Source organism: Heterodontus francisci, chromosome 3 (genome assembly GCF_036365525.1).
Source record: "Heterodontus francisci isolate sHetFra1 chromosome 3, sHetFra1.hap1, whole genome shotgun sequence".
Lineage (NCBI taxonomy): Eukaryota > Metazoa > Chordata > Chondrichthyes > Heterodontiformes > Heterodontidae > Heterodontus > Heterodontus francisci.
In genome coordinates, this window is record NC_090373.1 from 211,442,191 (window position 1) to 211,468,715 (window position 26,525).

The 26,525-nt window shown below is 46.0% G+C and overlaps 1 protein-coding gene across 3 annotated transcripts in view; it reads left to right on the forward strand.

Moving 5' to 3' along the window:
• Positions 1–14,322, forward strand: part of klhdc3 (kelch domain containing 3) — a 317,322-nt gene extending 303,000 nt beyond the window's left edge. For all 3 annotated transcript variants that reach the window (XM_068028321.1, XM_068028320.1, XM_068028322.1), the window contains 2 exons: positions 9,500–9,573; positions 14,244–14,322. In XM_068028321.1, the coding sequence (XP_067884422.1) occupies positions 9,500–9,540 (41 nt within the window). In that variant the 3' untranslated portion in view covers positions 9,541–9,573; positions 14,244–14,322. The remainder of the gene's footprint in view (positions 1–9,499; positions 9,574–14,243) is intronic.
• Positions 14,323–26,525: the final 12,203 nt, after the last annotated feature.

The following is a 26,525-nucleotide window of genomic DNA, read 5'->3' on the forward strand; positions in this document are numbered from 1 at the left end:
CAGACCTGTCCCCACCAGTACTGTATCCCAGTGTAAAACAGTGACAGACCTGTCCCCACCAGTACTGTATCCCAGTATAAAACAGTGACAGACCTGTCTCCTCCAGTGCTGTATCCCAGTGTAAAATAGTGACAGACCTGTCCCACCAGTACTGTATCCCAGTATAAAACAGTGACAGACCTGTCCCCACCAGTACTGTATCTCAGTGTAAAACAGTGACAGACCTGTCTCCTCCAGTGCTGTATCCCAGTATAAAACAGTGACAGACCTGTCTCCTCCAGTAATGTATCTCAGTATAAAACAGTGACAGACCTGTCTCCTCCAGTAATGTATCTCAGTATAAACCAGTGACAGACCTGTCTCCTCCAGTACTGTATCCCAGTGTAAAACAGTGACAGACCTGTCCCCACCAGTACTGTATCCCAGTGTAAAACAGTGACAGACCTGTCCCCACCAGTACTGTATCCCAGTATAAAACAGTGACAGACCTGTCTCCTCCAGTGCTGTATCCCAGTGTAAAATAGTGACAGACCTGTCCCCACCAGTACTGTATCCCAGTATAAAACAGTGACAGACCTGTCCCCACCAGTACTGTATCTCAGTGTAAAACAGTGACAGACCTGTCCCCACCAGTACTGTATCCCAGTATAAAACAGTGACAGACCTGTCTCCTCCAGTGCTGTATCCCAGTGTAAAATAGTGACAGACCTGTCCCCACCAGTACTGTATCTCAGTGTAAAACAGTGACAGACCTGTCCCCACCAGTACTGTATCCCAGTATAAAACAGTGACAGACCTGTCCCCACCAGTACTGTATCTCAGTGTAAAACAGTGACCGACCTGTCTCCTCCAGTGCTGTATCCCAGTCTAAAACAGTGACAGACCTGTCTCCTCCAGTACTGTATCCCACTATAAAACAGTGACAGACCTGTCTCCACCAGTACTGTATCCCAGTATAAAACAGTGACAGACCTGTCTCCTCCAGGACTGTATCCCAGTGTAAAACAGTGACAGACCTGTCTCCTCCAGTACTGTATCCCAGTGTAAAACAGTGACAGACCTGTCTCCTCCAGTAATATATCTCAGTATAAAACAGTGACAGACCTGTCTCCTCCAGTAATGTATCTCAGTATAAAACAGTGACAGACCTGTCTCCTCCTGTACTGTATCCCAGTATAAAACAGTGTCAGACCTGTCTCCTCCAGTACTGTATCTCAGTGTAAAACAGTGACAGACCTGTGCCCACCAGTACTGTATCTCAGTGTAAAACAGTGACAGACCTGTCTCCTCCAGTACTGTATCCCAGTATAAAACAGTGACAGACCTGTCCCCACCAGTACTGTATCCCAGTATAAAACAGTGACAGACCTGTCCCCACCAGTACTGTATCCCAGTATAAAACAGTGTCAGACCTGTCTCCTCCAGTACTGTATCTCAGTGTAAAACAGTGACAGACCTGTCCCCACCAGTACTGTATCCCAGTGTAAAACAGTGACAGACCTGTCCCCACCAGTACTGTATCCCAGTATAAAACAGTGTCAGACCTGTCTCCTCCAGTACTGTATCTCAGTGTAAAACAGTGACAGACCTGTGCCCACCAGTACTGTATCTCAGTGTAAAACAGTGACAGACCTGTCTCCTCCAGTACTGTATCTCAGTGTAAAACAGTGACAGACCTGTCCCCACCAGTACTGTATCCCAGTATAAAACAGTGACAGACCTGTCCCCACCAGTACTGTATCCCAGTATAAAACAGTGACAGACCTGTCCCCACCAGTACTGTATCCCAGTGTAAAACAGTGACAGACCTGTCCCCACCAGTACTGTATCCCAGTGTAAAACAGTGACAGACCTGTCTCCTCCAGTGCTGTATCCCAGTGTAAAACAGTGACAGACCTGTCTCCACCAGTACTGTATCCCAGTGTAAAACAGTGACAGACCTGTCCCCACCAGTACTGTATCCCAGTCTAAAACAGTGACAGACCTGTCTCCTCCAGTGCTGTATCCCAGTGTAAAACAGTGACAGACCTGTCTCCACCAGTACTGTATCCCAGTCAAAAACAGTGACAGACCTGTCTCCTCCAGTAATGTATCTCAGTATAAAACAGTGACAGACCTGTCTCCTCCAGTAATGTATCTCAGTATAAAACAGTGACAGACCTGTCTCCTCCAGGACTGTATCCCAGTGTAAAACAGTGACAGACCTGTCTCCTCCAGTACTGTATCCCAGTGTAAAACAGTGACAGACCTGTCTCCTCCAGTAATATATCTCAGTATAAAACAGTGACAGACCTGTCTCCTCCAGTAATGTATCTCAGTATAAAACAGTGTCAGACCTGTCTCCTCCAGTACTGTATCTCAGTGTAAAACAGTGACAGACCTGTGCCCACCAGTACTGTATCTCAGTGTAAAACAGTGACAGACCTGTCTCCTCCAGTACTGTATCCCAGTATAAAACAGTGACAGACCTGTCCCCACCAGTACTGTATCCCAGTATAAAACAGTGACAGACCTGTCTCCACCAGTACTGTATCTCAGTATAAAAAAGTGACAGACCTGTCTCCTCCAGTACTGTATCCCAGTGTAAAACAGTGACAGACCTGTCTCCTCCAGTACTGTATCTCAGTGTAAAACAGTGACAGACCTGTCCCCACCAGTACTGTATCCCAGTGTAAAACAGTGACAGACCTGTCCCCACCAGTACTGTATCCAGGTATAAAACAGTGACAGACCTGTCGCCTCCAGTACTGTATCTCAGTGTAAAACAGTGACAGACCTGTCTCCTCCAGTACTGTATCCCAGTCTAAAACAGTGACAGACCTGTCTCCTAGAGTACTGTATCTCAGTATAAAACAGTGACAGACCTGTCTCCACCAGTACTGTATCCCAGTATAAAACAGTGACAGACCTGTCCCCACCAGTACTGTATCCCAGTGTAAAACAGTGACAGACCTGTCCCCACCAGTGCTGTCTCCCAGTATAAAACAGTGACAGACCAGTCCCCACCAGTACTGTATCCCAGTGTAAAACAGTGACAAACCTGTCCCCACCAGTACTGTGTCCCAGTGTAAAACAGTGACAGTCCTGTCCCCACCAGTACTGTATCCCAGTATAAAACAGTGACAGACCTGTCTCCTCCAGTACTGTATCCCAGTATAAAACAGTGACAGACCTGTCTCCTCCAGTACTGTATCTCAGTATAAAACAGTGACAGACCTGTCTCCTCCAGTACTGTATCTCAGCATAAAACAGTGACAGACCTGTCTCCACCAGTACTGTATCCCAGTATAAAACAGTGACAGACCTGTCTCCACCAGTACTGTATCCCAGTGTAAAACAGTGACAGACCTGTCTCCTCAAGTACTGTATCTCAGTGTAAAACAGTGACAGACCTGTCTCCTCCAGTACTGTATCCCAGTATAAAACAGTGACAGACCTGTCTCACCCAGTACTGTATCTCAGTATAAAACAGTGACAGACCTGTCTCCTCCAGTACTGTATCTCAGTATAAAACAGTGACAGACCTGTCTCCTCCAGTACTGTATTCCAGTATAAAACAGTGACAGACCTGTCTCCACCAGTACTGTATCTCAGTATAAAACAGTGACAGACCTGTCTCCACCAGTACTGTATCCCAGTAGAAAACATTGACATACCTGTCTCCACCAGTACTGTATCCCAGTAGAAAACAGTGACAGACCTGTCTCCTCCAGTACTGTATCTCAGTGTAAAACAGTGACAGACCTGTCTCCACCAGTACAGTATCTGAGTATAAAACAGTGACAGACCTGTCTCGACCAGTACTGTATCCCAGTAGAAAACAGTGACAGACCTGTCCCCACCAGTGCTGTATCTGAGTGTAAAACAGTGACAGACCTGTCTCCTCCAGTACTGTATCCCAGTATAAAACAGTGACAGACCTGTCTCCTCCAGTACTGTATCTCAGTTTAAAACAGTGACAGACCTGTCTCCTCCAGTACTGTATCCCAGTATAAAACAGTGACAGACCTGTCTCCTCCAGTGCTGTATCCCAGTGTAAAACAGTGACAGACCTGTCCCCACTAGTACTGTATCCCAGTGTAAAACAGTGACAGACCTGTCTCCTCCAGTACTGTATCCCAGTATAAAACAGTGACAGACCTGTCTCCTCCAGTACTGTATCCCAGTGTAAAACAGTGACAGACCTGTCTCCACCAGTACTGTATCCCAGTATAAAACAGTGACAGACCTGTCTCCTCCAGTACTGTATCCCAGTATAAAACAGTGACAGACCTGTCCCCACCAGTACTGTATCTCAGTATAAAACAGTGACAGACCTGTCTCCACCAGTACTGTATCCCAGTAGAAAACAGTGACAGACCTGTCCCCACCAGTGCTGTATCTCAGTGTAAAACAGTGACAGACCTGTCTCCTGAATTACTGTATCCCAGTGTAAAACATTGACAGACCTGTCTCCTCCAGTACTGTATCCCAGTATCTCAGTGTAAAACAGTGACAGACCTGTCTCCTCCAGTACTATATCCCAGTATAAAACAGTGACAGACCTGTCTCCTCCAGTACTGTATCTCAGTGTAAAACAGTGACAGACCTGTCTCCTCCAGTACTGTATCCCAGTGTAAAACAGTGACAGACCTGTCTCCTCCAGTGCTGTATCCCAGTGTAAAATAGTGACAGACCTGTCCCCACCAGTACTGTATCCCAGTATAAAACAGTCACAGACCTGTCTCCTCCAGTACTGTATCCCAGTGTAAAACAGTGACAGACCTGTCTCCACCAGTACTGTATCCCAGTATAAAACAGTGACAGACCTGTCTCCTCCAGTACTGTATCCCAGTGTAAAACAGTGACAGACCTGTCTCCTCCAGTACTGTATCCCAGTATAAAACAGTGACAGACCTGTCCCCACCAGTACTGTATCTCAGTATAAAACAGTGACAGACCTGTCTCCACCAGTACTGTATCCCAGTAGTAAACAGTGACAGACCTGTCCCCACCAGTGCTGTATCTCAGTGTAAAACAGTGACAGACCTGTCTCCTGAAGTACTGTATCCCAGTGTAAAACATTGACAGACCTGTCTCCTCCAGTACTGTATCCCAGTATCTCAGTGTAAAACAGTGACAGACCTGTCTCCTCCAGTACTGTATCCCAGTATAAAACAGTGACAGACCTGTCTCCTCCAGTACTGTATCCCAGTATAAAACAGTGACAGACCAGTCCCCACCAGTACTGTATCCCAGTGTAAAACAGTGACAGACCTGTCCCCACCAGTACTGTATCCCAGTATAAAACAGTGACAGACCTGTCTCCTCCAGTACTGTATCCCAGTATAAAACTGTGACAGACCTGTCTCCTGAAGTACTGTATCCCAGTGTAAAACATTGACAGACCTGTCTCCTCCAGTACTGTATCCCAGTATCTCAGTGTAAAACAGTGACAGACCTGTCTCCTCCAGTACTGTATCCCAGTATAAAACAGTGACAGACCTGTCTCCTCCAGTACTGTATCCCAGTATAAAACAGTGACAGACCAGTCCCCACCAGTACTGTATCCCAGTGTAAAACAGTGACAGACCTGTCTCCACCAGTACTGTATCCCAGTATAAAACAGTGACAGACCTGTCTGCTCCAGTACTGTATCCCAGTATAAAACAGTGACAGACCTGTCTCCTCCAATACTGTATCCCAGTGTAAAACAGTGACAGACCTGTCACCTCCAGTACTGTATCCCAGTATAAAACAGTGACAGACCTGTCTCCTCCAGTACTGTATCCCAGTGTAAAACTGTGACAGACCTGTCTCCTCCAGTAATGTATCCCAGTGTAAAACAGTGACAGACCTGTCTCCTCCAGTACTGTATCCCAGTGTAAAACAGTGACAGACCTGTCCCCACCCTTACTGTATCCCACTATTATACAGTGACAGACCTGTCCCCACCAGTACTGTACCCCAGTGTTATACAGTGACAAATAAAAGGGAGGTTGAGAGAAAGCTGGGAATTATCATCGAGTCCGCCTGACGTTGGTGGTGTGGAAAATTTTCGAGTCCATTATCTAAGATTTTAACGCAGAACGCTTGGAGAACAGTGGTAGAATCAGACAGAGTCAGATTTACGAAAGGGAAATCATGCTTGACAAATCTTCTCGAATTCTTCTAGGATGTAACTAATAGAGTTGATGAGGGGCGAGCCAGTGGATGTGGTTTATTTGGACTTTCAGAAGGCTTTCGACAAAGTTCCACAAGAGATTCGCATGTAAAATTAAAGTGCATTGGATTGGGGGTAGTGTATTGCGATGGGCAGAATATTGGTTGGCAGACAGGAAACAAACAGTAGGGATAAATGGGTCTTTTTCCAAATGGCAGGCAGTGACTAGTGAGGTACTGCAGGGATCGGTGCTACGACCCCAGCTATTCACAATCGATATTCATGGTTTAGATGAGGGAACTAAATGTAATAGTTCCAAATTTGCAGATGACACAAAACTGGGTGGGAGAGTGAGTTGTGAGGAGGATGCAGAGAGGCTTCAGGGTGATTTGGACAAGTTGAGTGAGTGGGCTAATACATGGCAGATGCAGTATAATGTGGATAAATGTGAGGTTATCCACTTTGGTAGCAAAAACAGGAAGGCAGATTATTATCTGAACGGCTATAAACTGAGAGAGGGGAATATGCAGCGAGACCTGGGTGTTCTCGTACACCAGTCGGGAAGGTAAGCATGTAGGTGCAACAGGCGGTAAAAAAGGCAAATGGTATGTTGGCCTTCATAGCGAGAGGATTCGAGTACAGGAGCAGGGATGTCTTGCTGCAATTATACAGGACCTTGGTGAGACCACACCTGGAATATTGTGTGCAGTTTTGGTCTCCTTATCTGAGGAAGGATGCTCTTGCTATAGAGGGAGTGCAGCAAAGGTTTACCAGACTGATTCCTGGGATGGCAGGACTGACGTATGAGGAGAGAATGAGTCGATTAGAATTATATTTGCTGGAGTTCCGAAGAGTGAGGGGGGATCTCATCGAAACCTGTAAAATTCTAACAGGACTTGACAGGGTAGATGCAGGAAGGATGTTCCCGATGGTGGGGGAGTCCAGAACCAGGGGTCATAGTCTAAGGATACGGGGTAAACCATTCAAGACTGAGATGAGGAGAAATTTCTTCACCCAGAGAGTGGTGAGCCTGTGGAATTCGCTACCACAGAAAGCAGTTGAGGCCAAAACATTGTATGTTTTCAAGAACGGGTTAGATATAGCTCTTTGGTTTAAAGGGATCAAAGGGTATGGGGCGAAAGCGGGAACAGGTTACTGAGTTGGATGATCAGCCATGATCATAATAAATGGCGGAGCAGGCTCGAAGGACCGAATTGCCGACTCTTGCTCCTATTTTCTATGTTTCACCCGTACTGTGCCCCAGTGTTTGTTGGTGACAGACCTGTCTCAATCTACACTGTATCCCAGTGTTTGATTGTGACAGACCCCTGTCTCCATCAGTACTGTACCCTAGTGTGATAGTGACAGACCTGTCCCCACCAGTACTGTACCCCAGTGTGATACGGTGACAGACCTGTCCCCACCAGTACTGTACCCCAGTGTGATACGGTGACAGACCTGTCCCCACCAGTACTGTACCCCAGTGTGATACGGTGACAGACCTGTCCCCACCAGTACTGTACCCCAGTGTGATACGGTGACAGACCTGTCCCCACCAGTACTGTACCCCAGTGTGATACGGTGACAGACCTGTCTCCACCAGTACTGTACCCCAGTGTGATACGGTGACAGACCTGTCTCCACCAGTACTGTACCCCAGTCTGATACAATGACAGACCTGTCCCCACCAGTACTGTACCCCAGTGTGATAGTGACAGACCTGTCTCCACCAGTACTGTACCCCAGTCTGATACAATGACAGACCTGTCCCCACCAGTACTGTACCCCAGTGTGATACGGTGACAGACCTGTCTCCACCAGTACTGTACCCCAGTGTTTGATTGTGACAGACCTGTCTCCACCAGTACTGTACCCCAGTGTGATAGTGACAGACCTGTGCCCACCAGTACTGTACCCCAGTGTGATACGGTGACAGACCTGTCTCCACCAGTACTGTACCCCAGTGTTATACAGTAACAGACCTGTCTCCACCAGTACTGTACCCCAGTGTTATACAGTAACAGATCTGTATCCACCAGTACTGTACCCCAGTGTGATACGGTGACAGACCTGTCTCCACCAGTACTGTACCCCAGTGTTATACAGTAACAGATCTGTCTCCACCAGTACTGTACCCCACTGTTATACAGTAACAGACCTGTCCCCACCAGTACTGTACCCCAGTGTTATACAGTAACAGATCTGTCTCCACCAGTACTGTACCCCACTGTTATACAGTGACGGACCTGTTTCCACTCGTATTGTACCCCAGTGTTATACAGTGACAGACCTGTCTCCACCAGTACTGTACCCCAGTGTTATACAGTGATGGACCTGTCCCCACCAGCACTGTCTCCCTGTATAAAACAGTGACAGACCTGTCCCCACCAGCACTGTCTCCCTGTCTCAAACAGTGACAGACCTGTCCCCACCAGTACTGTATCCCAGTGTTTTTCAGTGACGGACCTTTCCCCACCAGCACTGTCTCCCTGTATAAAACAGTGACAGACCTGTCCCCACCAGCACTGTCTCCCTGTATAAAACAGTGACAGACCTGTCCCCACCAGCACTGTCTCCCAGTGTAAAACAGTGACAGACCTGTCCCCACCAGCACTGTCTCCCTGTCTCAAACAGTGACAGACCTGTCCCCACCAGTACTGTATCCCAGTGTTTTTCAGTGACGGACCTGTCTCCTCCAGTACTGTACCCCAGTGTAAAACAGTGACAGACCTGTCCCCACCAGTACTGTATCCCAGTGTTTTTCAGTGACGGACCTGTCCCCTCGAGTACTGTACCCCAGTGTTATACAGTGATAGACCTGTCCCCACCAGTACTGTATCCCAGTGTTATGATGAAATAATGACCAAGATTCTGGGAGAAACCCAAGATCTTCTTTGAATCATTGTCACCCTGTGAAGGCAGGCAGGTCCTCAATTTAAGGGATGATAGCTCTAACAGTGCAGTGCGGCCCTGGGGCCGACCCGCAGTCTCAGCCTTGTTTCTGTGCTCACGTTCTGAAGCAGGGCTGTGACCTGCGACCATGGAGAGGTCAGAGTAAGCCAACCAAACAGTGTTCCTTAACAAGAGGAACGCTTCTGTACAGCAAACAGAGGCAGTTTCCTCCTCACTGAGCATATGGGTGCAGCCTGCCTTGATTGATGTGAATTGGGCTCTCTGTCAGCTGGTAGTGGGAGAGAAACAGAAGGAAATTCTGTCATTGATTGATGAGAAAGGTAGCAAGAGGAGCAAGTCCACGTGCTTTCTCCCAGTGCCAACTCTGCTAAATGACTTAGCCCTGCCCCTGGTCCTTACCCTCGCTGGGCCTGTTGCACTAATGTGTCTCTCTTTCCTCTATAGCCCATGCCCTGAGCAAGGAATGGGGGACGAGTTTAACCTGATGGATCACTCAGACCTGTACATCCTGGATTTCAGTATGTAAGCTTTTCTTTGCTCTGTGTTTCTCTGTGTCACTCGCATCTAGGCCGCATCTGTTCGAGAAAAAAACAAAACAAAATGATTTTTGTTGGGAGTGTGGCCTATATGCAAGTTCATTCTGTTACCTATAGTTTGGGATGTGCTTTATGTTCCAAAAAGGTGTGTTTTGGAAGGGGATTGTTATTCTAGTGCTTGCTACTCGCAGCAGATCATGTACAGAGCTATGCAATAGCATCAGCATGGGCATACAATGCCCGTCATTCCCCTACCATATGTTGGCACCGTAACACATGGCAGTTTTGCTGTGAGTAAAATTGATCTAGCAAGTATTCATTAGGAGTTGAGGAGAAATTATTGACATGGTTAATAACAAATAACCAGATGGATAAATTGATAGCACAAATTGAAATAAATGGATGTGATATGATAGCAGTTACATTGACTTGGTTGCAAGGTGACCAAGGCTGGTAACTAAATATTCAAGGGTGTTTGACATTTCGTAAGGATAGGAAGAAAGGGAAAGGAGGTGGGGTAGCTCTGTTAATAAAGTCTGAGATCAGTACTGTAGTGAGAAATGATCTTGACCTGGAAGATCAAGAAGAATAATCAGTTTGGATGGAGATGAGAAATAGCAAAGGAAAGAAGTTACTGGTGAGGGTAATTTATAGGCCCCCTAACAGTAGCTACATTGTAGGACAGAGTATAAATCAAAAAATAATGGGGGCTTGTAGAAAAGGTACTGCAGTAATCATGGGTGATTTTAATCATCTTACAGATTTGACTGATCAAATTTCCAAAAGTAACCTATAGGATGAGTTTATAGAGTGTATTAGAATAATACAGTCTGGAACCAACCCAGGAGCAGGCTGTTTTAAACCTGGTAATGGGTAATGAGACAGGATTAATAAATGATCCCATAGTAAAGGATCCTATAGGCAAGAGTGATCATAACATGTTAGAATTTCACATTGATTTTGAGCATGAGAAATTTGGATCTGAAACTAGTGTAATAAAGCAATTAGAAGGGTATGAAGACAGAGCTGGCTAATGTGGACTGGGAAAATAAGTTAAAAGGTAAGACCGTAGAAAAGGTGTGGCAGACATTTAAGGAGATATTTCATAATCCTCAACAAAGGAATATTCCATTGAGAAAGAAAGACTGAGAAGAATTCACCATTCGTGGCTAACTAAAGGAAGTTAAGGATGGTATCAAATTGAAAGAAAAAGCAAACAATGCTGCAAAGATTAGTGGCAGGCCAGAGGATTGGGAAAAGTTTAGACACCAGCAGTGGATGACTTTAAAAAATGGAGGGAGAAATTAAGAGTATGAGTAAACTAGCAAGAAATATAAAAACAGACAGTAAGAGCTTCTGCAAATATATAAAAAGGAAGAAAGTAGCTAAAGTAAGCGTTGGTCCGTTAGAGGATGAAACTGGGGGAATAATAATGGGAAACAAGGAAATGGCAGAGACTTTGAACAAGTATTTTGTATCTGTCTTCACAGTAGAAGACACAAAAAGCATCCCAAAAATAGAAAATCGAGTGGCAAAAGAGAGGGAGGAAAAGTACTAAGAAAACTAATGGGACTAAATGCCATCAAGCCCCCTGGACCCGATGGCCTGTATCCGAGGGTCTTAAAAGAAGTGGCTGCAGAGATAGTAGATGCATTGGTTGTAATCTTTCAAAACTCCCTAGATTCTGGAAACGTCACTGTGGATTGGAAAACTGCATATTTTAACACCTCTATTCAAGAAAGGAGGGAGAGAGAAAGCAGGAAACTATAGGCCAGTTAGTCTAACATCTGTCATTGGGAAAATGCTAGAATCCATTATTAAGGAAGTAGTAGCAGGACATTTAGAAAATCATAATACAATCGGGCAGAGTCAACATGGGTTTTTGAAAGGGAAATAGTGTTTGACAAATTTTATTAGAGTTCTTTGAGGATGTAATAAGCAGGGTGGATAAAGGGGAACCAGTAGATGTAGTGTATTTGGATTTCCAAAAGGCATTTGATAAGGTGCCACATAAAAGGTTACGACGCAAGATAAGAGCTCATGGTGTTGGGGGTAACATATTAGCAGGGATAGAGGATTGGCTAACTATCAGGAAACAGAGAGTCGGGATAAATGGGTCATTTTCAGGTTGGCAAACTGTAACTGGTGGTGTGCTACAGGGATCAGTGCTGGGGCCTCAACTATTTACAATCTATATTAATGACTTGGATGAAGGGACAGAGTGTATTGTAGCCAGATTTGCTGCTGATATGAAGATACATGGGAAAGCAAATTGTAAGGAGGACACAGTCTGCAAAGGGATATAGATAGGTTAAGTGAGTGGGCACAAATTGGCAGATAGAGTATAATGTGGGAAAATGAGGCTGTTCACTTCGGCGGGAAGAATAGAAAAACAGAATATTATTTAAATGGTGACAGATTGCAGAACTTGGTGATACTGGGTGTCCATGTACATGAATCACAAAAAATTAGCATGCAAGTAAGGAAGTCTTACTACAACTGTACAGGGCATTGGTGAGACTGCACCTAGAATATTGAGTGCAGTTTTGTTTCCTTACTTATGGAGGGATATACTTACATTGGAAACAGTTCAGAGAAGGTTCACTCGGCTGATTCCTGAGATGAAGGGGTTGTCTTATGAGGAAAGGTTGAGCAGGTTGGGCCTTTACTCATTGGAGTTTAGAAGAGTAAGAGGTGATCTTATTGAGGTATGTAAGGTTCTGATGGGACTTGATAGGGTAGATGCTGAGAGGATGTTTCCCCTCATGAGGGAATCTAGAACCAGGGGATGCAGTTTCTAAATAAGGGGTTGCCCTTTTGAGGCGGCGATGAGGAGGAATTTCTTCAGAGGGTTGTAAGTCTGTGGAATTCTCTTCCTCAGAGAGCAGTGGAGGCTGGGTCATTTGGTATATTCAAGGCTGAGTTAGACAGATTTTTGATTCACAAGGGAGTCCAGGGTTATGGAGGTCAGGCAGGAAAGTGGAGTTAAGGCCACAATCTGATCAGTCATGATCTTATTGAATGGTGAAGCAGGCTGGAGGAGCTGAATAGCCTAATCATGCTCCTGTTTCTTATGTTCTTATGAAAATTGGTTGAGCAGCAGGAGACCGTGTAGGGAGATGGGCAGGTACTCTAATTGGTAGCATGTGACTAGTGCTGTCTCACATGGATCTCTGTTGGAGCCTCAATATTTCACAATATTCATTAACTGTTTAGATGATGGGATAGAAAGCCACACATCCAAATTTAGCGATGATATAAAGATAGGCGGCATTGTAAGCAGTGTAGGTGGAAGTGTAAAATTAGAAAGGAGTTATTAGTAGATTAAGTGAATGGGCAAAACTGTGGCAAATGAATTTCAGTGTTGGCAAATGTGAGGTCATCCACTTTGGACCTAAAAAAGGAATAGAACAGAATACGATCTAAATGGTGAAATGTTAGAAACACTGGAGGTCCAAAGAGACTTAGGGGTCCATGTAAATAGCTTGTTGATGTGACGGGTACAGAAAATAATCAAAAAAGCTAAATGAACATTTTTCAATCCTTAAAATCCATGGAGATAGAAGTTATGCTACAGCTAAACAAAGCCCTGGTTAGACCACACTTCGAGTTCAGTTCTGGGCACCACACCTTAGGAAGGATATATTGGTCTTGGAGGGAGTGCAGTGTAGATTTACCAGGATGATACCTGGATTCCAAGGGTTAAATTAAGGAGAGATTACACAAACTAGGGCTGTATTCCCTGAAATTTAGACGGTTAAGGGGTGATCTGATTGAAGTTTTCAAGATTTTAAGAGGAACAGAGAAGGTAGATATTTTCCCTGGTTGGGGCTATAGTCTAAAGATTAGCACCAAATCTTTCAGGAGTGAAATGAGGAAACACTTCTACACACAAAGGGTGGTAGAAGTTTGGAACTCTCTTCCACAAACGGCAATTGATACTGGATCAATTGTTCATTATAAATTTGAGATCGATAGATTTCGGTTAACCCAAGGATATGGGGCATGGAGTTGGGTCGCAGATCAGCCACGATCTCGTTGAATGGTGGAAGATGCTGGAGGGGCTGAATGGCCTCTTCCTGTTCCTATGTTCATGGGGAGGGGGATCCAGTGAATACACAGCAGGTAATTCAGCACCAAGTTGGGTGACGGCTTCACACATTAGGTGTGTCACTTAATGAACAGTCTTTCCAGGAGCAGGGACTAGGTGATTCTCTTCCACTTTCAGGTGATGGTCAGCCCATGAACTCTCTGTTCTGGATTCCTTAATATGTGCTTAAGTTTGCAGTGGAGTTGGACCTCTGGGGTTCCGCATATCACAGGATTTTTAAAAATTCATTCTCGGAATGTGGGTGTTGCTGGCAAGACTGGCATTTATTGCCAGTTCCTAATTGCCCCTTCAGAAGGGGCTGATGAGCAGCCACCTTGAACCGCTGCAGTCTGTGTGGTGAAGGTACACCTACAGTACTGTTAGGCAGGGAGTTCTATCCATGTATGATAGTATGTGACTCAGAGGGGAACTTGCAGGCGATCTTCCTGCTCCTCTTGCCCTTATAGGTGGTGGAGCTTGTGGGTTTGGGAAGGAGCCTTGCTGCAGTGCACCTTGTAGATGGTACACAATTGTTTGAAGGGTATTTTTGATTGTTTGTCAGGTCCCAGTCTGAAGACTTTATGCAAACTGGCGGTGATTCAGTACAGCTTGGATCAGTCTGTGCTTCCTCATGATATCAGGCAAGTTCATTCCCATTTGCTGCCTTGATCCACTGCTCTGATGCCTGGAAATGTGATAGATTTTTGTAGTGAATATTAACGATTTAGATGTAAATGTAGAGGGTATGATCAAGACGTTTGCAGACGACACAAAGATTGGCCGTGTGGTAGATAGCGAGGAGGATAGTTGTAGGCTGCAGGAAGATATAGATGGTCTGGTCAGCTGGGCAGAAAAGTGGCAAATGGAATTCAACTTGAGGTGATGCATTTGGGGAGGTCCAACAAGGCAAAGGAATACATGATTAATGGGAAAATACTGCGAAGGACCTTGGAGTGAATGTCCACAGATCCCTGAAGGTAGCAGGCCAGGTCAATAAGGTGGTTAAGAAGGTATATGGGAATCCTTTCCTTTATTAGCTGAGGTATAGAATATAAGAGCAGGGAGGTTATGCTCGAACTGTATAACTCATTAGTTAGGCCACGACTTGAGTACTGTGTGCAGTTCTGGTCACCTCATTACAGAAAGGATGTAATTGCACCAGAGAGGGTACAGAGGAGATTTACGAGGATGTTGCCAGGACTGGAAAAATGCAGCTATGAGGTAAGATTGGATAGGCTGGGGTTGTTCTCCTTGGAATAGAGAAGGCTGGGGGGAGATCTGATTGAAATGTACAAAATTTTGAGGGGCCTGGATAGAGTGGAGGTGAAGGGTCTATTCACCTTAACAGAGAGGTCAGTGACGAGGGGGCATAGATTTAAAGTGATTGGTAGAAAAATTAAAGGGGAGATGAGGAAAACCTTTTTTCACCCAGAGGGTGGTGATGGTCTGGAACTCACTGCCTGAAAGGGTAGTTGAGGCAGAGACCCTCAACTCATTCAAAAGGAGTCTGGATATGCACCTCGAGAGCCGTACTCTGCAGGGCTACGGACCAAATGCTGGAAGGTGGGATTAGAATAGGTGGATCGTTTTTCAGCCGGCGCAGTGGCCTCTTTCTGTGCCATAAACCTTTTATGATTCTAAGTGTTTAAAAATTATGAATGAATTTGGACAAATTGGGTCACTGAAACTTTTCTTCCATGTACCAATTAATCAGTACAGGGGGTCCTAGATACCAATTAAGAGACATGAAACGAAATAAGAAATGTAAGAGGAATTTCCTTTTACTAAAAGCCGTAAATATTACTTGCACAGGTGGTAAAACAGAGAAATCTTCCTGGGTTCAAGAGGCAGGACTTGTTCTGAGCAGCAATGGTTTTAGTTTAATGAGAAATCTGTCATGGGAGCACCGAGGATGGGAGGGTAAATAGGCCGAGTGATGCCATTCTCTGAGCTCACTTTGTACGCAATGCGCGCGCACACTCCCCCTCTTTCGCATACTCCACTCTGTCTGTCTGTCTTTCTCTCTCCTGTCTTGGCTTTTCTTCCCTCCCTCCCCCTTCCCCCGTATGCGCTGCCTCTCATAAAATTGCTATTTGTGGGATCTTCCAAATTGGCTGCCAAGTTTCCTACATTGCAGCAGTGACTATACGTCCAAATAGTTCTCCATTGTTGTAAAGCGCTTTGGGACTCTTTGTCTTTTATTCCTCTCTGCCACTGGTCTCTTTCACGTTCTCCCTTTCTCTCTCTCTCTACGCTCTCTCTCATTCATTCACTCTCTTTCTGGTGTCAGTAATTAGAAAGTTAGTACAGAACTTGAGTATTGCTGAAAATAGAGACCTGTTGTCAAAGCATTTCATCTTGCACTCATCAGGACAATCGCAAGAATAACCAGTGTAAGGGAAAACAACAATTTATACTACATGAGAAGAGAGTGCTGAATGGTTGGCAAGTGAATTCTGGTAGAGGCATTGCCATAGTGAGTGCAAGACGAAAAGCTTTGACAATATGTCTCTATTTTCAGCAATACTCGAATTCTACAGATTCTGGAACGGTTCCTGTAGATTGGAAGGTAGAAAATGTTGCCGTGGCGAATGCACCAGGTTACAGTGACTGACAGTTAACTGCCAAGCTTTGTTTGAAATTTAAACAAGACAGCTTGACTCTGGTCAAAGCATTGCCCTGAGGAATGAACCAGCGAATGGCTATCACTTATTTTATTCAGGCTGAAACAGGCGCGATATTTGTACATGTTCTTTCTGTCTGCAAAGAACAAGGGCCTGTGTATTAATATATGTAGCTTCCAATACATGCAAATGCACCACACTGCGAGCCCGACTGACCAGCTTAAATTGGTTGTCAGCGTAATTAGCACACTGAGGATTATTTAGAAAATGTTGTCCAATCGCAGAACCACATCTAATGTTGGACTCAAACAGATTTGGATGTTTCATCAGCAAACAGTGCCAGCAGAAAGTTTATATGTTGAGGATTTTACATGTGGATTTTCAGTATTCCTCAATTATTCAGATAAATAGAAATGATGTGTGCGTTTTTAAAATTTGTTGTTAACAGGTGGGAGCTGACGGCCATGACAACAAACAGCAACATCAGTCGGCCAATCTTCTCTTCCCATGGCTAAACAAGCTCCTCTTCTTTCAGTCTGTGACTGTTAGCAGCTCCCTGGACGCAATTCCCCTGTTGTGTGGAAAGAGAGGGAGAATGTGCAAACTTTAGCTTAATGCCAAACGAGATGGAGAAGAACCACCCAACCACCCTTTCTGAATCAATCTGTTTGGAAGTTTGCAGTAATTTTTTTTGCACAGAGCAAGAACGCTGCAGCATTTGAGTGGTCTTTCTGAAATATATTTTTGATGTATTGGCTGGAGAACCTTTCGTCTTACTGCCATGCATTGCGGGTGTTTTAAGACTGAACTGCATTGGATGCTTTCACCAAAAGGTGCTCTGACGGATATACCTCACGCTAGCTGTTAACCGCTTTGCCAGAGACTCTGAGCTGAGGGAAGATTTGTGGGTTTTATTCTTTTTTTTAAAAAACCCTGTTCTTGTCACGGTGGGTGGGAAAGCACAGAAATTAAAAATGGAAGTCTTGTGACTGTTTTGTTTCTGGGGCTTCAAGGAACCGCCTCAGTTTCCCTCATGCCCCATGGTTACCTTTGTTTTCAAGGGATTGGCTCAGGTTAGCGATGCATCACCTTAGCTACAGGGCCTCAAAGAGCAGGGCGCAGGCCTAGAACAAAAATTGGATGCAGCAAATATCCCATGATTGGCTGTATATCCTGCAGCGTTCCTCCTTCCACCCCCTACCCCCCAGGCCCTGCCAGCAGGTTGTGATTTCAGTTCATTTGCTGTTTGTGTTTCCCAGTTTCTTGCCATCCTTGCCCGTTGAGGGAAGGAGGGAGGGCTGTTCTGATGCAGGGAGTTGCCACGCTGGCAGCCCTACACAGGGTCACGCTGGCCTGGGCGAAGCCAGCCAAACCCAGGGTGAGGGATTAATGTCTGCCAGGTTCCTATGTGAGAAAGCATTCCCCCACCACCCCACCCCCAAACCTTATGTGCTGCTGCTGGTGGGGAAAGTGGATTTGCGCTGGGTGAAGGGACTGTTAGTACCTTATCAGTACCTGATATGCTGGTGGAGTGTCTGACTGGCACAGTTCCCAGAAGGCTTTTCTCTTCCTTTGCTTGCCACTTTTTATGCGGGGTCTTGTCTGGTTCTGTGAGTGGGTGCCCCTTTCTTGTCCCCCTTCATTCCTGGAGGGGACAGGACAGTCTCTCAGCTGGGCTACAGTTCCTGGGTTTTGGGGCTGGGGCTGTTGCGTGGCATTCTCTCAGTATTAGCCAGACAGTGGGGAGCCAAGCACAGTCCACAACTGGCTTCGCCTTCCCACGCATTTTCCAGCAGGAGTCACTAGTGAGCAGGAATCCTGGTTGATTTACCCTTTCTCTAACCCAGCGGTCATTTGACAGGGATCGGGAGCAGGAATCCTGGTTGGTTTCATGTTACGCCCCTTCCTTAACTCAGGCATCCCCAGATTGATTATAGTGTCCCGAACTCAGTCCAGACCTGGGACCAGCTAGTTTGCTCCTTCACTGGGGACAGTAGTGGCTCAGTATCATGCTGTTGGGATGTAGCCACGAGAGAAGGTTAGTTACAGACTACAGCGGTATTGATGATGTAAAGGAAATGGTTTTCCCATGACTCTTCAGCTTTGGAATTCAGTTATCAATTTCCTCCGCCTTGATTCTCCTCCCATTCCATCTCTCCTGGGCACTGCAGGCAATCTTTCCCTCACTACTGGCTGATCTCTCTCAGGCCTCCTGCATCATGTTATAAGCTGCTTGCCCTTTCTCTGTCCCACCTACCCTCAATGGGAAGTTCACTGCCCACCAGACATGAGAGATCAGATGATCGAGCCTGCTCCTCTCTCAACACCTTCACTCATTTGGGGGAAGAGGGGAATCCATGGAATCTGACTGATATTCTGTCCTCTCTTGCTCACTCTCTCTCACTCTTTCCCCCTCTCCCCCAACTTCTGAGTCCCAGCTGCCCAGGCTGAGTTTGGCCAGCCCACAACCCTTATAGTCTGGTATGGGAACCAGTAATGATTGGGTAGCACTCACTTGCCAAGCCCCCCATGGTGCCTGTCGTAACCACACTGGGCCCTACTAGAGCAGGGGTGGGTCAGTGTCGGGGGGCGGTCTAGGGGTCCCGGTATCCCTCCGTCCAGCCCAGTAACACAGAAGCAGAGCTCAGAACCGGGGGAGGGGTTTCTGGGCTGACCACCCCAGTCTTGTGTTTGTTTTAATTTTGGAAGGTAGTGCTCCTGGAAGTGTTGCATTCACAGAAGCCAGTTCCTGGAACAAGTGGCTCCAGCACGGTCTCAGGGTGATCCCAGCCCTGTACACTCTCTCAACACCCAGGTCTACAAGCTCGAGCAACTTGGAATTCATTTTCTCTCCTTTTTGTAAAAACAAATTTGTCATTGCACTTGTATTAAAAAAAAAATAAAGCTGGCATTTTATGATCTGGTGTCTGTCTCTCGTATTTTGTGCCCATTATGCAGAGCAGAGTTCTGACTATTACAGCTGGTTTGATATTCAGCTATTGGGCCTGCGGTTCTCTGGGACTGATAAACCAGACAGGAGGAGGTCATTCAGCCCCTTGAACCTTTTACACAGGATCAGGAGGAGGCCCTTGAGCCCTTCAAGTCTGTTTTAGAATTTTAGACTTAGTTTTAAGATATGAAAATGAGCAGGTGGAAGGAGTGGCAGTGGGAGAGCATTTTGGTGGTGGTGATAATTCAGTCAGTTTTAACATAATTATGGAAAAGGACAGAGATAGAACAGGAGTTAGAGTTCTCAATTGGGGCAAGGCCAATTTTACTAAACTGAGGAGTGATTTAGCAGAAGTGGACCGGAGACAGCTACTTGAGGGAAAATCAGTGTCCGAGTAATGGGAGGCATTCAAAGGGGAGATTCAAGGCGTTCAGAGTAAACATGTTCCCACAAAGAAAAAGGGTGAGACGGCCAAATCTAGGAGCCCAATGGATGTCGAGCTTACAGGGTAAGATAAGGCAGAAAAGGAAAGCTTATGTCTGACACAGAGAACTCAATACTAGAGGAGTATAGAAAATGGAGGGGTAAAATCAAAAAGGAAATTAGGAAAGCAAAGAGAGGGCATGAAAGAATATTGGCAAGGAAAATCAAGGTGAACCCAAGATGTTTTATCAATATATTAGAAATAAGAGGATAACTAAGGTGGGGCCCATAAAAGATCAAAAAGGTAACTTATGTGTACGAGCAGAAGATATTGGTATGGTTCTTAATGAATACTTCACGTCTGTCTTCACAAAAGAGGGAGGCGATGCAGATATTGTAGTTAAGGAGGAAGAGTGTGAAGTATTCGATATGATAAACACAGGGAGAGAGGAAGTATTAATGGGATTAGCAACCTTAGAAGTTGATAAATCACCAGGGCCAGATGAAACGTATCCAAGACTGTTAAAAGAAGCAGGAGTGGAAATAGCAGAGGGTCTGACCATCATTTTCCAGTCCTCACTGGATACAGGTGTGGTGCCAGTGGACTGGAGAACTGCTAACTTTGTACCTCTGTTTGAAAAGGGAGCAAAGGATAGACTGAATAATTACAGGCCAGTCAGTCTAACCTCATTAGTGGGCAAATTATTGGAATCTATTCTGAGAGACAGGATAAACTGTTACTTAGAAAGGCACAGGTTAATCAAGGATAGTCAGCATGGATTAAGGGAAGATCTTGTTTGACCAACTTGATTGAATTTTTTGAAGTAACAAGGAAGATAGATGAGGGTAGTGCAGTTGATGTGGTCTACATGGATTTTAGCAAGGCTTTTGACAAGGTCCCACAAGGCAGACTGGTTAAAAAAAAATATCCCATGGGATCCAGGGAAATGCAGCAAGGTGGATACAAAATTGACTCAGTGGCAGGAAACAAAGGGTAACTGTTGAAGGCTGTTTTAGCGACTGGGCTGTTTCCAGTGGTGTTCCGCAGGGCTCAGTACTGGGTTGCCTGCTTTTTGTGATGTATATTAACAATTTGGACATAAATGTAGGGGGCATGATCAAGAAGTTTGCAGACGACACAAAGATTGGTTGTGTGGTAGATAGCGAGGAGGATAGCTGTAGGCTACAGGAAGATATTGATGGTCTGGTCAGATGGGCAGAAAAGTGGTAAATGGAATTCAACCTAGAGAGTGTGAGGTGATGCATTTGGGGAGGTCAAACAAGGCAAAGGAATACATGATTAATGGGAAAATACTGAGAAGTGTAGAGGAAGTAAGGGACTTTGGAGTGAATGTCCACAGATCCCTGAAGGTAGCAGGACAGGTCTATAAGGTGGTTAAGAAGGCATATGGAATCCTTTATTAGCTGAGGTATAGAATATAAGAGCAGGGAGGTTATGCGGTTAGGCCACAATTTGAGTACTGTGTGCAGTTCTGGTCGCCTCATTACAGAAAGGATGTAATTGCACTAGAGAGGGTACAGAGGAGATTTACGAGGATGTTGCCAGGGCTGGAAAAATGCAGCTATGAAGAAAGATTGGATAGGCTGGGGTTATTCTCCTTGGAACAGAGGAGGCTGATGGGGAGATCTGATTGAAATGTTCAAAGATTTGAGGGGCCTGGATAGAGTGGAGGTGAAGGGTCTATTCACCTTAGCAGAGAGGTCAGTGACAAGGGGGCATTGATTTAAAGTGATTGGGAGAAGGATTAGAGGGGGATGAGGGAAGGTTTTTTCACCCAGAGGGTGGTTCAGGTCTGGAACTCACTGCCTGATCCTCAACTCATTTAAAAGGAATCTGAATATGCACCTCAACTGCCGTAATATGCAGGGCTATGGACCAAATGCTGGAAGGTGGGATTAGAATAGGTGGATCGTTTTTCGGCCAGCACAGACATGATGGGCCAAGTGGCCTCTTTCTGTGCCTTCAATGTTATATGATTCTCTGAAAACAAGGAGGCCATTAGGCCCCCATGAACCTATTGCATAAGAATATTTAATTGGGTCACTTGGTCTGCAGATAACCCCCATTTATGTGCCTTTTCTCCAGATCCCTCCTTACCCTTATTCAAGAGAAATTGTTTTTTTTCCTTCCATAGGATGTGGGCATCACTGGCAAGGTCAGCATTTATTGCCCATCCCTAATTGCCCTTGAACTGAGTGGCTTGCTAGGCCATTTCAGAGGGCAATTAAGAGTCAACTATATTGCTTTGGGTCTGGGGTAACATGTAGACCAGACCAGGTAAGGACAGCAGATTTCCTTCCCTAAAGGGCATTAATGAACCAGATGGATTTTTACAATAATCGATAGTTTCATTGCACCATTACTTATTCTAGCTTTCAATTCTGGATTTTTAATAATTAATTGAATTTAAATTCCATCACCAGTGGTGAGATTTGAATCCACATCCCCAGAGCATTAGTTTGGGCCTCTTGATTATTCGTCCAGTGCCATTAGCACTGTGTCACCATCTCCCCGTATCAATACAAGAGCCAAGTACTGCAGATGCTGGAAATACTCTGGCTCTGCGATTATAGAACATAGAACATAGAAAATACAGCACAGAACAGGCCCTTCGGCCCACGATGTTGTGCCGATCCTTTGTCCTCTGTCAAGGACAATTTAATCTATACCCCCATCATTCTCCTTTATCCATATACCTATCTAAAAGCCGTTTGAAAGTCCCTAAAGTTTCTGACTCAACAACTTCCCCAGGCAAGGCATTCCATGCCCCGACCACTCTCTGGGTAAAGAACCTTCCCCTGACATCCCCCTTATATCTCCCACCCTTCACCTTAAATTTATGACCCCTTGTAACGCTTTGCTCCACCCGGGGAAAAAGTTTCTGACTGTCTACCCTATCTATTCCCCTGATCATCTTATAAACCTCTATCATGTCACCCCTCATCCTTCTCCGTTCTAATGAGAAGAGGCCTAGAATGTTCAGCCTTTCCTCGTAAGACTTATTCTCCATTCCAGGCAACATCCTGGTAAATCTCCTCTGCACCCTCTCCAAGGCTTCCACATCCTTCCTAAAATGAGGCGACCAGAACTGCACACAGTACTCCAAATGAGGCCTTACCAAGGTCCTGTACAGCTGCATCATCACCTCACGGCTCTTAAATTCAATCCCTCTGCTAATGAACGCTAACACCCCATATGCCTTCTTCACAGCCCTATCCACTTGAGTTGCAACTTTCAACGATCTATGCACATAGACCCCAAGGTCTCTCTGCTCCTCCACATGCCCAAGAACCCTACCGTTAACCCAGTATTTTGCATTCGTGTTTGTCCTTCCAAAATGGACGACCTCACACTTTTCAGGGTTAAACTCCATCTGCCACTTTTCAGCCCAGCACTGCAACCTATCCAAGTCCCTTTGCAGACGACAATAGCCCTCCTCGGTATCCACAACTCCACCAACCTTTGTATCATCTGCAAATTTACTGACCCACCCTTCGACTTCCTCATCCAAGTCGTTAATAAAAATCACAAACAGGAGAGGACCCAGAACTGATCCCTGTGGCACGCCACTGGTAACTGGGCTCCAGGCTGAGTATTTACCATCTAAGACCACTCTCTGCCTTCTATCAGTTAGCCAATTCTTAATCCAACTGGCCACATTCCCCACTATCCCATGCCTCCTGACTTTCTCCATAAGTCTACCATGGGGGACCTTATCAAATGCCTTACTAAAATCCATGTACACCACATCCACTGGTTTACCCTCATCCACTTGCTTGGTCACCTGCTCAAAGAATTCAATCAGGCTTGTGAGGCAAGACCTACCCCTCACAAAACCGTGCTGACTGTCCCGAATCAAGCAGTGTCTTTCCAGATGCTCAGAAATCCTATCCCTCAGCACCTTTTCCATCAACTTGCCTACCACCGAAGTAAGACTAACTGGCCTGTAATTCCCAGGGTTGTTCCTATTCCCTTTCTTGAACAGGGGCACAACATTTGCCACCCTCCAATCACCTGGTACCACCCCCGTCAACAGAGAAGATGAAAAGATCATTGCCAGCGGCTCTGCAATTTCATCCCTTGCTTCCCATAACATCCTTGGATATACCCCGTCAGGCCCGGGAGACTTGTCTATCTTCAAGTTATTCAAAAACCCCAACACATCTTCCCTCCTAACGAGCACTTCCTCGAGCTTACCAGTCTGTTTCACACCGTCCTCTTCAGTAATACACCCCTTCTCATTCGTAAATACCGAAGAGAAGTACTCATTCAAAACCTCACTTATCTCTTCCGGCTCAACACACAGTCTCCCGCTATTGTCCTTGACCGGACCTACGGTCCCCCTAGTCATCCTCATATTTCTGACATACGCGTAAAAGGCCTTGGGGTTTTCTTTTATCCTACCCGCCAAGCATTTTTCATGCCCTCTCTTAGCTCTCCTAATCCCTTTCTTCAGATCCTTCCTGGCCATCTTGTATCCCTCCAGAGCTATGCCTGTGCCCTTTTTCCTCAACCTTATATACGCATCCTTCTTCTTCCTAACAAGACTCTCAACCTCTCTTGTCAACCACGGTTCCCTCACATGACCATCCCTTCCCTGTCTGACAGGGACATGCTTATCAATGGCCCCTACTATCTGCTCCTTGAAAAAGTTCCACATTTCGACCGTGCCCTTCCCTGCCAGCATATGCTCCCAACTTATGCTCCTCAGTTCCTGCCTGACAGCATCATATCTACCCTTCCCCCAATTGTAAACCTTGCCCTGTTGCACATACCTATCCCTCTCCATTACCACAGTGAATGCTACAGAATTGTGATCACTATCCAAAGTGCTCGCCCACCAACAGCTCTATCACTTGCCCTGGTTCATTACCTAGTACCAAATCCAATATTGCCTCCCCTCTGGTCGGGCAGTCTACATACTGAGTCAGAAAAGCTTCCTGGACATACTGCACAAACACTACCCCATCCAAACTATTCGATCTAAAGAGTTGCCAATCAATATTTGGGAAGTTGAAATCCCCCATAATTACTACCCTGTGACTTCTGCTCCTTTCCAAAATCTGTTTCCCAATCTGCTCTTCCACCTCCCTGCTGCTATTGGGGGGCCGATAGAAAACTCCCATCAAGGTGACTGCTCCTTTCCTGTTCCTGACCTCAACCCACAGTGCCTCAGTCGGCAGATCCTCCTCGAAAATTCTTTCAGCAGTTGTTACACTATTTCTAACTAACAATGCCACCCCCCCCCCCACCTCTTTTACCACCATTCCTAATCTTATGAAAACATCTATAACCAGGTACCTCCAAGAACCATTCCTCCCCCTCACCTATCCACGTTTCAGTGATGGCCACAACATCGTAGTCCCAAGTGCCCATCCACGCCTTCAATTCACTCACCTTATTCCTGATGCTTCTTGCGTTGAAGTATACGCACTTTAACCCTTCTCCGTGCCCATCTGTCCTCTGCGACAGTGCTACCTTCCCCAATACCTCACTACACTCTTTGTCTTTCTGAGTGGACCCACTGGTCCCTGGACTACAAGTCCGGTTCCCATCCCCCTCCCAAACTAGTTTAAACCCTCCCGAACAGTACTAGCAAACCTCCCTCCCAGGATATTGGTGCCCCTCTGGTTCAGATGCAGCCCGTCCTGTTTGAACAGGTCCCATCTTCCCCAGAATGCAGTCCAATTATCCAAGAACTGGAAGCCCTCTCTTCTACACCATTCCTGCAGCCACGTGTTCAGCTGTGCCCTCTCCCTATTCCTAGCCTCACTATCACGTGGCGCCGGCAACAAACCAGAGATAACAACTCTGTCCGTCCGAGCTTTCAGCTTCCAGCCTAACTCCCTAAACTCACTTCTAACATCTGTGCCACCCTTCCTTCCTACGTCGTTGGTGCCAATGTGCACCACGACCTCTGGCTGCTCCCCCTCCCCTTTAAGGATCCTGAAGACGCGATCACAAACATCACGGACCCTGGCACCAGGTAGGCAACAAACCATCCGTGCGTCTCGCTTGCGCCCACAGAACCGCCTGTCGGTACTCCTCACCATCGAGTCCCCGATGACTAGTGCTCTCCCATTCTCCCTCCTTCCCTTCTGAGCCACAGTGCAGGACCCCGTGCCAGAGGCCCGTTCACTGCAGCCTGCCCCCGATAGGCCGTCCCCCCCAACAGTATCTAAAACTGTATACTTGTTGCTGAGGGGAACGACCACAGGAGATCCCTGCACTGACCTCTTCCCACCTCTAACTGTTACCCAGCTGCCTTTGTTTTGTGGAGTAACGACATCCCTGTAGCTTCTATCTATCACCCCCTCAGCTTCCCGAATGATCCTCAGTTCATCCAGCTCCAGCTCCAGTTCCCTAACACGGTCTGATAGGAGCTGGAGACGGATGCACTTCCAGCAGGTGAAGTCGGCAGGGTCACCGGAGGTTCCCCTCACCTCGAACATACTGCAGGAGGAGCACTGCACTCCCCTGGCTGCCATTTCTTTTACTCAATTACCCCTTAATTAAGTACAAATATAGATATTAACAAAAACAGTGAAATAGCTTACCTGTTCAGTCCTTTTTGGCTAGAGGAGGAGGGTAAAAAGGGTCTTATTATTAGGTTAGAGGAGGAGGATGGGTGGGAGACACTACATGTGTACTGTCTCGGGTTAACTCTGCTCCGCACCTTTAAAGAAAATACCTACCCAGGAGTCCTTGCTGCCGTCCAGCTTCCGGTTCCTCCCGCGCCAAAAGTAACTTGAACACAAGGAAAACAGTAAGTACAACTTTCAAAACACAGCTCCTGGTGCCTTCACTTACCCACCGAAGAGTCGC